Source organism: Periplaneta americana, chromosome 1 (genome assembly GCF_040183065.1).
Source record: "Periplaneta americana isolate PAMFEO1 chromosome 1, P.americana_PAMFEO1_priV1, whole genome shotgun sequence".
Lineage (NCBI taxonomy): Eukaryota > Metazoa > Arthropoda > Insecta > Blattodea > Blattidae > Periplaneta > Periplaneta americana.
The window spans coordinates 119027854-119043547 of record NC_091117.1 but is presented as its reverse complement, the minus strand read 5'-3'; the positions used below and the strand labels follow the sequence as shown (position 1 = coordinate 119043547).

The window sequence follows — 15694 nt, the reverse complement described above, 5'->3', positions numbered from 1 at the left end:
GTTTTGACAAAAGTTCTTATTTGAGATGAAACAGGAGACAGAAATTAATCAGTAATATATTCTTCTACATTATATATGACGCTCTGCCAACGAAACGGCGACTGAAGAAAATGGCTGGTTTTAAGTTAAAGAAGTTGTCAAGCCAAGTTTGTAAAGCATCTTCGTTATTAAAGGTGTTCCCATGTGAACGAAAAAAAATGGAAATTTGAGGGCGAAAGTTCGAGAGAATACAGGGGACGTGGAATCACTTCCCAACCAAGTTCCTGGAAAGCTGTTTTCGTCATGTAAGCAGGGTGAGGGCGCGCATTAGCGTGTTGCAGCAACAACTGATGCAGTCTTTCCAGTAGTTTTCCTTCAATTGCGGCCGCAAGGCGTCTAAGTTGTTGGCAATGAATGTCAGCAGCTATGGCTATTTTCCTGGGAAGCAATTCGTAATACACGACGCCTTCTTTATCCCACCAGATTCATAACATTGTCTTCTGTGGATGGACAATAACTTTTGTACGAGGTGCTGTGTGTTAAAACCACAGAACCATTATCTTATAGCCATTTTTCCTTTGGCATTCTCCCCGTACACGGCACAAATGGTTCAAGCCGACTCCGCTGCCTTTGCTTCTCTATTTTAAACCTACACAATGAAATATTTCGGACGTGTTTTTTTTTTCTAGTTGACACCCAATCTTCTTTAATCCACAAATAGCACAAACTTTCTTCAAATCCACAAAATTCAAGACGTACTTAAGCACAGAACTCAAAATAACAAAAAACAAATGACAAACGATAAACAATCTCCTGATAACGCAGTGTTGTGATGACGATTAAAAATGGTACGAATTTATTCATCAACCTAATGGTATAATCTATTTAGCGACGTTTTCAACTGCACAAGTCATTGAACGTCGAAATTCACTGAAATTAATTATGGGCAAAACATTTTCCTCTGTATTGGAAAAAGACCATATCCTCGGTCTATAATGTCCTATCGCTGAACGATATTACTCCCGCAACTGCTAAAAATTGTATTGCCCTTCGAAGAACATCGCCGTCGAACGCCGAGAACCTAGGATCTAACGGTGAACATAGCAATCGCTTCTTTTTCGCCGGATTAAATACTTGAGTCCCACCAGATACTGGAAAATTTTTTGCTTGTACACATTGTACAGTGCGCCTGTTTATTATCTATATCGAGGATTAATATGCATTAAAACTGCCAAAATATGCATACAGCTATACACTGAAATCTTAGAATTTTATCCGCTAAACATTTAAAAATAAATAATGAACTTACTTGCAGTTGAATTTTTACGTCCAATGACTTCTGCAGTTGAAAACGTCAAGATGTGCACGCTGGCTAAGATCGAGATCTGGAACAACATTGTGATGGCAGAAGGCAACACAGGTGGACTTACTCGGTCAATATGGAAGTTAAATTTCCTGCTGGATGTTCCATTCTGTTCGAGGAAGAATTTTTGCAGTGATCATGTGGTTGAAATGTACCTATGTTATGTATGTTTTCGGTTTACCACACATAGCGCAACAAGTGGAATTATTGTGTAAAAACATCTTATTATGACATAATATGTAACCGAGTATTGAGTGGATTATTTTGTTTCTTGGTATGTGATGTATATTGATGAAGATGATGAAGGATGAAAAGGCAGAAACTTCTTCAGTGAATATGACAGGAGAGAAAAGGGCGGAGTTTGTTTAATGAATATGGCTGTGTATGTTTACTGTATACAAGTAACTATCAAATAATTTTTACGTTGAAAGTGCCCAAAAATTCGCGCATAAGAACTACATAGTATGAAATCTGGATGAAAATGGAGACAAAAATGTTCGGACGAAATTTTGTCATTAACTATTATATAGTGTGTCCCGAAATTCGCTCACACTGGCTACATAGTAAGAAATCTGTATTAAATACGAAAATATTAGTGACAAACTTCGAAGAAGTTACGAACAAAGTAACACACTATATTTTGAAAATAAGGAGCCCAGACTAACTTATGCTGCTTTGAAACTAAATGTTCGCTATTCAAACGCCTACCTTGTTTTTCTTAATTATTTATACAGTTTATTATTTTATTTTAATTATAATTGTGTAACGTAGAAATTACTTCTATATTACATTATATTCCTTAATAATTTCATAATAAATTCCTTATCCATTACTCCAGATCACATATAGATTGCTCATTCCTGTGTTAAAATCGGTTGCATTTTGAAGAGAACAACCACCAGGATCGCCACCCGTCCACCGTAAACGAACACGAAATGGCAGTACAATTGCTAATGTAATTCAAATGGGAGTTATGACGCGACTCCTTACGTAATAACTAGATGGCAGCATAGTAAACCTGACAAAAGTTGTTATCGTCAAAGCCTGAGCAATCTGGTATATATGATCTAGGATATTACTAAGCATTCTACTGCTTGTCAGTTACAATGATAAATGCAGTAAATAGCATATTATTAATTAGATTACGCAGGGATTCTATGTTGTGCAGTGTTGGCCAATTATGCAATAATTTAAAATTCTTCTAACTTTCGTCACTGACATATTCGTCTCTATTTTCACCCAGATTTCTCATTATGTAGCCAGCGTGCGCGAATTTCGGGACACACTGTACAATAGTAAATATTTATGTTTTCGTGTACCAACACTGACTGACAAGAGCAAAAAAGATTTCCAGATAACTTTCATAATGTTAGAATTCTTAGCCGTCATACAGAGCCAGAGCATAATCTTCTTGGAAAGCTGAAAGCGACCGGAAGGGTTCAGATAAGGTGTAAGGAGAGAAAATTTCTCACTCAGTAAACTCTGAGCGATAAAAAGTTTCGTGTAGAATGTATTTAAATAAAGTTTCGTAGTATTTTATTTCAAATGTAATGAAAATAACTGATAATGATGCGTGATTGTAAAATTTTATTTTTGAACTACTCGTATAATACCATCCTCGTAACGGAAGCTGTTTTCGATGCTACGGACAGTGGAAGTTTACGAAATATTAAGGGAGTGATAAAGTGAAATTTATGTTTTTTTACATATTTAGGGTAGAAACTTTATAATTTGTACTCTTCATCCCCTTCCTATATATTCTTGCCTATAGTTGCATTGTGGTCCCATGATTGATCTTCGAGTTATTAAAAAAAAGATTAAAAATTTTTTTCCTCTTACAAAATTTAAATTTCATGCATCACTATTTTTTACGACATCTCTTATTCGGTTAGAAAAGAACTAATTGGTCAGAATTTTAAATTTATATAAATAGATAGAGGAAACGTTTAAAAAAATTGTATGCAATTTCAAAATTTAAATTTTCTGTATCCACTAAATACTGTATGTATTACTTTTAGTACATAAAAATCTCCACTGTCTTTTGTTAGCCACAGTATATAGAACATGTAGAAAAATCACATATTCCTAGTATCAAATTGTAAGGACCTTCACACTTCAAACATGACGAAATGTGCTGAAAAAAAGTGTGACAAAAAAGATTTGAAACTTTACATTGAATTCAAATTCAAGAGTGCACACATTTAAATATTTTTATGTTTCCAACCGCCACAGGTTACTGAAATTTTCTCAACATATTATACATAAGTGATTGCTGATTCGTAAAAAAAAAAAACCGCGGAAATGCTACTTTTGTTTGAAATTGACCAACGTTTCACCCAACCTCCTTAAGGAATAAAGCACATGCAATTTATAACATACAATCGTAGCTGTAAGAGATTCCATTGAATGTGTTTGTGCAAAAACATGTCATAGCAAGTCACTGACATTGAGAACAATTGTGGTCTACGAAAATATCGACTGAATTATATTAAACGAGAATTTTAAAATCTCATATTTATGTTATTTACCTACAAGACTAATTGTACTTGAAGTATAGACCTTTCCTCTCTGCTGATATTTTTAAAATCTCTCTTTAACTCAATAAAGAACAACGAACATCTCCTGAAAGCGAAGACGTGTTGACTAAGTAATAGGGGCGCCGTCATGTGACTTACCCGAGCCGTCCTCCCACGGGCCGTCGCCCCAGAACAATGGAACGCGCCACACTGTAACAAAAATAATTCCGTCAAAGCTGACAAAAGAAATGAACTGGCAGCAATCTATGTAGTAATATATTTACGATCTCCTCCCATTCTACAAGTTAAAGTAATATAATCAGTAACTTAGTTGTGTTTATATTACAGTAAAAACTAATTTATTCAAAATATTAAGAACAATGTGTCAAAGGAATTAACATACTAGAAATTCAGCCCAGGAAATATCTTTAAACCCTCGAATAGATTTCAAATTAACTTCCTATGAACTACAGCTCTTTCAATTCAAACAACACTACACATGTTTTTAATATAGAAGGAATCGTCCCGTCAATAGTTTTAAACCGGTCAGATTAGCAGGCCAATGGCATTTAAGGGTTGCAGGTAATAGAAGGAAGGGCCTAAGAAACTCCTAAATGTCACTGGCATGCTAATCTGACTGGTTTAAAACTTTTGGTGGGACGAATCCTTCTGTACAAAAAACATATTATAAATACATTTAAAGTCTTAGGCCTATGTCGAAATGCAGTGTAATTAATACAATTTTATTTTTGTGTTATGTGAATTGAAAAAGAACAATGATACTGGTGAAACATGTAATATATTCTACTGACAATTTAATGCATCAAAATATGTCGAAATAATAAAAATTAAAAGAAATTTTAGACCATTTTCCCATAATTTGTTTACGATATATAAAACATCCTAGTATTAAAATCGGCATGGTAAAACATTTAATTTACAGAGTTTGGTCTTGTAACACTGCACAAATAAACTTATGTATCTCATCAGCAATTTAGTTATCTCTTTAAATTATGTACTTCTTGGTCTTTTAAATCATCAATAAAGTACGTAAAATTCTAATCGTACATGGCTTTGGCCTATTATATTCGTCTTACTAGATGTAAGAAGAACTATGACGGAAATGAATTCAGAACAATAAACCTAAAAGCAATGTCGGTAATACGTTAAAAATATCTACATTTACAGAATAAATATTTCGTTAGGCCAACATGTGTACTAATTTCAAGTTCGGATGACACAAATGATGGATAACGTATATCCGACCACGATATTTGCTGCCAGCACATTTTCCGTCAGAATTTTGACGGAATTGTTTCCATACAGCAGGCATCATAATGCATACAAACAACCAAGCTCATTGTTAATGTGTAATGTTACAAGAAGAAGAGACGTGTATGGAATACTTCTATTTACAAAACAGGTTTAGGTACATTCATGTTAAATAGGTTATATGACACATTTTATGCATAGCTGGTAGTTAAATTTGAAACAAAACTATTATGTTTCAATGGTAATACACAACAGAACAAAATTTGTGTTATTATACGGGATTTTGTGAGATAAATATAAATTTAGCATGCCTTTTCATGCTGTATTATATTAAGAAATGCAACATTTTAATTGTTTCAAAGCTTATATAATAAAAAATGTGAAATTATCCACATTTATATAGCCTACTTGTACACAGAAATTAAAAGGCACATGATCCGATTTTAATACTTGCAGTAATAACTACATTATACAAAGTGTTAAATTAATTCGTTTACAATAGCTTAAAGACCCCATAGATGCAAAGACTTACCTAAAGGTAAGTCTAGATAAACCTACATCCACAGGCAGATCCCCTCGTGTATGAACGAAAAGTGTTATGATTTTTGGCCCGGAAGCAAGTCTCAAGGATTTAAGTAGCTGCTGGAATTTTGCAACATCAGCGCTCTTTAAGTTAAGCGGTAGAAGAAATAGTTATATATATATATATATATATATATATATATATATATACACACACACACACATACAAGAGATACTGCGAACATATCGAGTTTGTATCATTGTTTCGTTTTAAGCAATTTTCTCTAGCATTTATAAGTAACGACAGCAAAACTACAGAGATAACACTTAAGAATGGTGCTAAGGAATGGCGAACAAATGAAAGGAGAACCATTAAAGAATAGCATTTTTCGAGTCACAGAATTTCTCCATGAGAAATAATTCATTTCAACGACTCTTATGAAGGCAAGTCTGACCGCGTGTAAACAATCATCCAATTCAGACATACCTCCCGGAGGTAAGTCTATACAGATAAGTCTCCGATAGTCTTCGCCTGTAAAGAAAGACCGATTTCATATACCAAAACAGTCCAATAGATGCGCAATTTTCCCGCTAGTCACTTTTAAGTCTTGGTTTTTCTGAACCGATGCATGGGACGTGCAAGGCCCGCCTCGCACAAATCCGGACTACACGAGAGATAGTGAGTGGTTTCTATAACTGCGAGATACGAGGTCTGGGTACCTCGCAGCCATAGAAACCACTCACTATCTCTCGTGTAGTCCGGATTTGTGCGAGGTAGGTCCTTCACTTCGCACGTTGCACGCGTCGGTTCAGAAAAATCAAGGCTAAAGATGTGATCGCATACGCGTCAGAGAAGTTGCTGAATCTCATTTGAGTGGAGAGGTGATATCTGCGTAACACTGACGCTATGACATTCCTAAAACTGTAGCTACAGCTACGCAAACAGTTAGTTCTTCTACAATATCTACGGGTCTCCTAGAACAGACACTTAATCTCCTCCCAGAAAATATAAACCATATATGTGAAATTGGACGAGCAAGGTGGCCAGGATACAGGACTACCCTTGCCAATTTAACGAGCTTAGAATGATGCAGTTTAAAATTCCTGACACTGACGCCAATGTGTGTAGGTGGATACAACCCTTAAACGCCGCTAGCAGAAAAATTGCACATGCGAAAATTGCTCGTCTACCATCCCTGAGTAGTCGTAAATGAAATAACTTAGAACCCTGTGTTCAATACTTCTCAGCTATATTGACTTATTCTTATGTTACAGACAAAAATAATAACGTAATAAGCAGGCTTCGAAACTTTGGACCCAATACAATAAGTTTACTGTGCATCCACTATAGGTTGTTGACTCGATGCAGGTAGAGAGAGATGTGTTGAGGTTACAACGTTGCTATTTAGAGTAGAGTACTGTAGTATGGGGAAACACACATATGTACATTCTGAAAGTAAATATACATTACACAATGATAATGTCAAAAGAATGTGAAAAGAATTTATTCTCCTGTCTTTTATAAGCATTTGTGTTTAATCATACACAGTGTTAATGATAGAAATAAGCTGTAGCAATTTTAATTTTTTCATTTATCCTATTGGTCGTCTTTAGGAAGTGCAGTTACAGTACCGAATTGCAATGTACTACAAGATAATACTCTGTGTCTCAAACGTAAATCTTTTTCGGTTATCTGCAAAAGTTTGTACTGTAGAAAGCTGCGCTCTACGTCGCATGACGTGATAGGAGCAAAACGAAAAAACCTAACACCGTTGCAGTCTCTAAGAGACAATCTTTTATTCTCGGGTGACTCTATATCCACTAATTTGCTGTTTATGTTACACAATGTTCCATATCCGTTATTTTTACATAAAACTGATTTCCACTTCTGTTTTACACGTTCAGTAACTGGTGTACTTGATGTTTCATTAATTCTCTGCATCATTTTCTAAATTAATTTGAGGCTTCCGGCATCTCTTGCTCTGACTTTTCTAACCGTGTAATAGTTTCAGACACAGTGTGTATGAAAACCAAATTATTCGTCAGAACCTTCAAATCCAGAGCGTTTTCCTTTGCGTATTAGTTGGCATTCATTCTACAGTACCCCCACCCACTGTACGCTTTACCACTAAACTCAGTACGCCGTTATGCGGATTTCCCACTGAACTCCTCTATTGGGTCCGAAGTCTCGAAGCCTGGTAATAAGTAACGTTACGTGAAAGTTTGTTTTATCCAAGAAGTAGTATAGCGGTCCCGAAGAAGGATAACAAGATACCAATAGTCTTGCTAAATCTCTTTCATTTGGTTTCTTCCAAATTTACTTCACCCAAACGGAGTGTAAGACAAACCGTAGTTTCCCAGGAGATAATCAGAAACTTGCTTCGTATTCCAATTTCACCAGACCTTTTGGATAATGTGCAGTTTATTCTGGTAAAATGAAGTTTACCAAATTCATTTCTTCAATCTTAACATTTATATCAATATATTTGTCGTGTTGTTACTGGTGTCTCTCATAAAATGGAGATATTAACAATCTCCTCTTCACCAGATTTCAACTAATTCGAATTATGACCATTTCCTGCAGTTCTTGTATACATAACCAATAACTGACGTCTCATACATTCACAGTGGACTTCGAATACAGACGTTGCGAACATATTTTCTAAACTTACTGTGAAAGTATCTCAGGCGTTGTGCGCCTTAACTGAAACAAATAGAGCGTAATGCGCGAAGACATTATAAGCTTTGTGTTTCACTATTTTGTAGGTCCGATATGCCTCTGCGTGGACGACCTTTATGAAAATTTATTGGCAGCTCTACACAGCGAGCGAGGCGACTTAATCCTGTGTGTCAGTCGAGTCGATAGTCATTCTCCTGAAAAATTGCCGTTTAATCCTCTTAACTCATATTTCTGCCCCAGAGATACCGATCAGGCCATAACTTGTTCAAGTTTATATAGCAGAAGCACTAAGCAACGCCGCGCAGCTTAAGTAACTCTTGGAAGTAGCAGCAAATCATTTGTAGCACACTCACAACTTTCTTTATCATCTGCGATGATGGCATTAATAATTTCTTTCTCAATAGTTAGTTATTTAATGTTATAATACACGACATTTCTTCTGTACAATTCATTGCAGTAATGACAGTTAATTTCTGTTTCGCTGCTCAAGCTATAGCCCTTCTATCAAATAATATATGCAATATAATGAAATTCAATTTCCTAGAGAGAAGAGTAAATGTATAATATAATATCTTTTGAGAGATAAATCATGTCATTTCTTTTGCATTCTCTGAAGCGTTGTCCTTGTACTATGCGGATCACTTACTGAGGAACTCCGACTACTTATGGATGTCTACACCAGGCATGTCAAGGACACGAGGAAGATTACGAACTGTTGTCTATCAGAATGCACTATGCGAGCGCTGTGGGTTGAGTGAGCGTCGCGGCGTGTAAGAGAAATAGTCAGCCAGGAGTAGTAATGAAGGAAATAATTTAAATACCTATATATTGATATTTCTATATATTGCAAACCTAATTTCGATAATCCATATATATTGAAGAAAATGTAACGATATTTCGAATGATTATCGATACATCACTATTCCGTAAGCAAACTGCATTTTTAGTGTACATTTACTGTATAATAAAAGTAAATCAATGGCGCTACAGTTCATGAAGGGTCAAGACCGACCAGCCGGCTGTGGCCTCACGTCCACATGCCGAAGCAGAGGTGGACTATCATCCAACCAGAATGAAGGTATCGTGTGGTTAGCACAATGATCCCCCCAACCGTTATAACTGGTTTGTGAAACCGGATTTTCACTACCTATCGTAGCTCCCCAAGTGAATCACGATGCTGGTTGGGCACCCATACACTGGCCGAAATTTCATGAGAAAATTTCTTCCCCCATGAGGACTCGAACCAGCGCGCATTCCTTGTCGCGAGTCCTAGGCAGGATGCCTTATACCACGACGCCATGGCGCGGGACGTACATTTGCTATATTACAATAATATTACTTAAATTTTAATTTTCCAATTTAACATTGAAATTAACATCACAGCAGTCAAAAACATAAATGTAAAATTGTAACAATTAACAGTACATTTTCAATACCATATGATGTAGCTCCTAACCTAAATCAAAATTATGTAAGGTGAGCTTAAATGCTATAGTGGGAAAAAGTTAAGTGAACTCTACATAGTTAAGTATTTCATATTAGAACACGATTCAATTATTCTAATTGTATATAGGATTCAATCCAGGACACAGATATAATACTCCTTTCTACATAACAACGTAATCATTTTAAAATGTAAGTAAACAAAACTTGTAATTATTTTTAAATGTAAGTAAACCGTACTTAGAATGTTACAAGTTTTAATAAACTTCACAGTTGATTTGACACAATCCTTCTATAGTAAGTTTCCATTGCAAGTTATTGCTATACGCCAACATGCCAAAAAACAATGGTGATGATGGTAGGGATAGAATTTTTATGCACTAAAAGATATAATAAGAAAACAGAATGTCAGTGCTAGATTGTGCATAGATATCATAGCTGTAAACAAGCGTCAAATCGGTATTAAATCCTTCTTTCTCTTTTCATTTCAGAATATAGATTTAAAAGTTTTGATACCCGTTTTGAGGTCAGACAAATTTTGTCAGAAGTTTACAAGACCCGTCCTTTGCGCACTCTGCACAACTCATAACGGTAATACAATACAGCCCATGCCCGTTGTAACATTAGAGAGGTGATTTATTGGAAAGCTCGAGTAATATTTACCCCTACATCATCAATGACGTAATGTAGTCACACACGTGCACAGTTGCGAAAAACTTGGTCATACATAAATGTGTCACCTGCTAAAATATCGATTTACTCATTGGATAAAAACAGATTGTAAATTAGTTCGAGTTGTTAAAGTTACGAATTGACTATCAATATGCACACAACAGGAAGGGATTTCTACCTTTTTCTGTACGTAGCCATTCCAACATTCAGAAAGCTATCGAATTCAATGAAGTATTTCCTACCGCTCTCAACTCCTGTCGCACTATGTTGCTAGGTTTCTGATTAAACTGATCCTCTTCTTTACGCTTACAACTTTTCGTAAACATATCTATCCAGTACGTACCTGAGTTAAGTTTCTGCAACTTAACAAGTATTTATATTTCACGAACTTGAAGCCACGGTTCCGTTGGTTCACGTCGCGCTGTGTGATATCTTATTCACCGAAATGAGAAGCCAGTTTTAATGAAACTTGATTTATTTAAATCCTGAATTGCCGGTTCTGTGGTGTACAATTCCCTTAATCTGAACTACATGTCAGTTAGGGACTAAGTCAGGGTTTGAACCCAAGACTTGATACGTGATGCCTGTTGGTCGGTTATTACAACTCCGACGACAACCAAACGAAAGAGAGTGAGGAGCTCAAAGCCCTCGGTTTTATTCAATTCTCCCAGGCTTGGGTCACGTGTCAATTCTGGTGTCAAACTTACATGGTCTGACAGAATGACGTTGCATATTGACGTCATGTCCCCGTGATGGGATGTCATCTTATTTGAGTCCAGCTAGGGTTAACTGTGACTCGTACCCTCGTGAGGTGATAAGACGCATGACTTCAAGTCAGGGGTTATTGTCTCAATGATAAAGCACAGACTATATGTCTGGCCAGAATAATTCTTATGATATTAACATTAAATTAGTAAAACCCTTATATGATATTACTATGAACTTATTAAAACCCTAAGTTCTGAGCCTCTGGGGCTCGTAGCTCGACCACTGGGGTCGGGATACATAACTCCTCCACCGTCAGTTGGTCATTACCGCCCTCGGTAATATTCTCCCTTGTTTACATTTTACATTTTTACATATGACATATAATTGATACAGTTTCTTTCTATAAATTAATAAGACAACACATACTATAATCATTACAAAGGTTACATTTACAGTTACAAATTGCTTCAGAGTGGTATTATGTTCGGGAATGGGTTTCAGGTCTAACTTCATTTTATTTACGTCAAGGTGGGAATAATGGAAATTTATTTCTTTCTTTACGTAAGGTTCGTTTTGGATTGGTAGGAGTGGGAACGAGTGCACATAATTGGTTGGATGTTGTTGCAAAGTTATCCCCATACTGGAAATAGGACAGGATTCATTGGTATATATGATACCTGGTCCGGAGAGTTTTATAGTTCTCTGGGAGTCCGGGCAAGTCTGAAAAATTACTTCAGGTTTCCTACTGAAGAAAAGAATGTGTTCTCTGTTTAAGGACTGGAAGAGTTGAACATCATTCCTGACAAAAGCAAATTCACAGCCTGAAGTATCGGTTAGATTACAGTTAGTTGTCCTGATATTATAATATACACATACATAGGATTGAGTATTCTTAACACAAGGTATTTTGGACCATTTCAAGGTAGGTCCTTGCAAATAGTATCTTTCTGAGGGAATTAATACAAGATTCTTAATGCTAGGTACAGGCGAAATTGAATACAGTTGGTATTGATTTGCATCGGTGAGAGGCATGGCAATAATAACAATCATCTCTTCTTCCATCATAAGAGTTTGTGTTCTCGATAACTTAAGATTCTCAAACTGATGATATTGGTCCGTATGAATTACAGTTTTAGTGGGATAAATGGATTATAAATGTCTCACCATGCTAATTAAGTCTTTTTGTGAAAGTAACTTAATATTGGTCATTTCATTGAATGATAAACTAATAGTTTCTTGGAGCACTCGCACAAACTTATTAAACTTGTTCGCGCACAATAACACGTATTGTAGATGTTCCAGTATGTTTATCTTGAAGTCTTCTTCCTGTAAAATACCTTGGATTACCTTCATATTATTATTTACATGGTTCATTTCACTGTAGAATTTTTGAGCAATTGAGTTACTGAATGATATTAATTTATTCATATGTTTAATTCCGTTAATATTATACTGTCTTAATAAGTCTAATTGACCCTGCAAGTTATCTAAATCATCTTGGTCTAAGTTGCCAGAGATGAATTTGATCACGTTACCTAAGCCATTTATTAGACCTCTTTTTGGCCTCGATGGTAATGGTAGTAACTTATTTAATTCTTTCTTCGCCTCTTTAACAGTCTCGTTTAATTCGAACATTAAATAAGGGAGAGTATTGTTACCACGTAACATTAACCCGGAAGCAGTGTTGCGAATATTATTGTAAGATTCCCTTAAGCTGGTAAGGTTGAAATGAAACATGAACTTGTGGTAATCGTTAATTATTATGGCGGGTCCCATTGAGTCCGCATAAAATCCTTGGGTCTTTATGGGCTGAGTGTAGATGGAGCCATGTCCGAGGAGGAACCTGGAATCGTAAGAATCCGTCTTTTAGGTTTTATGTCCCGGAAGTTTCTTACATGTATTTTACCGTTTTTCATCTTACAGTATACCCTGTTTCCTTCAATTTTGGTTATTACACCTTCATTGTACAGGTTTCTTGATTTCTTGATTTCTTGTTTCTTGTGAGAGGATCTAATACATATACAGTTTCATTTATCTGGTATGTATGATCGAATGTCGATGCGTCGGGTTTAGGGTGGCTATCTCTAAGAATTCTCAATTGATTACCTTGTCTTTCAATATATTCATTGATTTTGGGAGAGGGCTAGAAAATGTGATCTAATGCTTGGTAGTAGGGCCCATATAGAATATTAAATGGAGGCTGTTTAGTTGTGGAATGAATCGACGAGTTATACTTCGTAATTATTGTAGTCACAAGTTCTGAGAGGGGAGTGAATTTATCATTGTCTCTTGAAATACGTAGTTTTTCAAGAAGAGTGGAATCCAGTCGCTCTACAGGTGAATTAGACGAGGAATTCAAAGGAGTAGTAGCGTGGTATTCAATGTTTGTGGCTTGGCAGCATTCTTTGATAACATTGTTTTCAAATTCTCCTCCTTGGTCGTGGGTGATTTTCTTTGGGAACCCATGGTTTGAGAAATATACTTGTAATTGACTTAGTACGGCTAAGGCTGTGCCATTAGGCAGTACATATGCTTGTCCGTATTTCGAGAATATATCTATCAAAGTTAAGATGCGCTTCTGTTCGAAATGGAATGTATCAATGTGGATCTGAGCAAAGAGATGGTCACTAGTGATAGGACCTTGGTTCGTTACTTCGTTGGGGTGCCTCTCATATTTGTTCTTTAAACAAAGGTTGCATTGGTTTATCAGTGTCCTAATTTGCTCTCTTAGATGAGGCCAATAATACTTGATTCGAAGGGGATCATACGTTTCTACTATTCCATTATGGTTTTCTGCATGATAGCGTAAAATTAATTGTCTCTGAGTGTCTGAGCATTCAATGTCTTCCAAGAATTTGGATGCTCTGATAATAGTCAGTTCGGAAGTAAATAATTTCTGACATGCTCTAATGAATGGAATTTCTAGAGTTACGTCATCAAAGTAAGCAGCATACTTATTGGAAGTGACTATTAATTTAAGTAGGTGATCGCTTAAATCTTTCTGGATATTTTTCTGAGTGACAATCGTTATATGCCGCGTATATTTCTTGAATAGCTTCTGTCCTAATATCTTGGGAGAACTCCCATATTTTACTATAATCTGATTACGGTTCTGATTCAAATTGCGTTCAGATGCTCTCAGTGTGAATATGGGGTCTTCTTGGTTGGAGTGCACAGTTTCATTGTCAATTTCTTTTTGATATCTATCGTCTCCGGAAATAGCTACATTGGAAACTGTTTCGTTATTTGTGTTTATTTCTATTCTAGAGAGGGCGTCTGCTACACAATTAGTTCGTCCTTTGACATACTTGATGTCAAAATCAAACTCTCCGAGTTTTATCTTCCATCGCGAAAGTCTCGAACTAGGGTCCTTCAGGTGAAGAGCCACTGTAGCGGACGATGGTCGCATTCGACTTGAAAGTGCCGTCCCCATAGATAGGGTTTAAAATGCTTGCTACTGTCTACGATAGCAAGTAACTCTCTTTCAATTGTGGAGTAGTTTCTTTCCGCGGAATTTAAAGTCCGGGAATAGAACGCTATTGGATGTCCCTTCTGTGACAGAACGCTTCCCAGGGAAAAATCTGAACTGTCCGTGGTTAACGTGAAAGTCTCATCAAAGTCAGGGTAGGCTAGCACCGGAGCATTTATTAAGAGCGTCTTTAGATTTGTAAAAGCGGACTTGTACTCCGTATTTTCGGCGTCGACTTTCATTCCCTTCTTTAAGTAGCGAGACATGGGCTGAGCTACTTTTGCAAAATCTTTTATGAATTTTCTATAAGTTTCTGCTAGGCCAAGAAATTGTTTAATTTCCTTGGGAGATTTCGGAATGGGATAGTCTTTAACTACTCTGATTTTTTCGGGATTGGGTTTTATTCCGTCTCGTGGCCGAGAAAAGCGACTTCTTTATGGAGAAACTACGTTTTATCAAGTTGTACCTTGAGATTTTCGTCCCTTAATTTCTGCGGTACAAGAGTTACGTGTTGTATGTTTTCATCTAGGTCGTTCATGTGTTGGGTACAAACATCCTCGTTAATATTTCTCTCTGTGATTGAATTTATTTCTCTTGGTTGGATACTGATATTCTCTAATGGTTCGACGAAAATGGGTTTAGTGAATACCTGTGTCAACTGTGTGTTTGTGGGATATTGAAATTGCTTGTTCTCTGCGTATATAATTGCGTCCGGTAAGTACACTTCACCGTGTTCAAACCTAGGAACGTATACGTCTCCTTGTTGAATATTAAGAGGGATTGCAATTTGTTCGACTCTGATGCGGGTTGAAAAGTTTTTTGTTTATTGGAGGAGTGAAAGTAAAAAGGTATGTCTCTGTTAGCTAGAGTGACTAGGTTCGACGCATAATCGATCTTTGCTCCTAAGTGGACGAAATCAGCGGTTCCTATTAGAGCGTCGAAATAATCATGCCATTGCATAACTCTGAAATTTATTGGGGTGTCAATGTCGTGTTCTGAAAAAATAGGAAATTGGACATTATTTTCTCCAATTGTTTCAGAGTGAACCGATTGGATACAAAACGGTTCCT

General features: G+C 36.4%; 1 protein-coding gene across 1 annotated transcript in view; it reads right to left on the bottom strand.

Moving 5' to 3' along the window:
- LOC138710386 (neurexin 1-like) overlaps nucleotides 1-15694 on the bottom strand; it is a 658219-nt gene that overhangs the window by 396227 nt on the left and 246298 nt on the right. The window contains exon 2 of the mRNA XM_069841633.1: nucleotides 4018-4068. Coding sequence (XP_069697734.1) covers nucleotides 4018-4068 — 51 coding nt within the window. The remainder of the gene's footprint in view (nucleotides 1-4017; nucleotides 4069-15694) is intronic.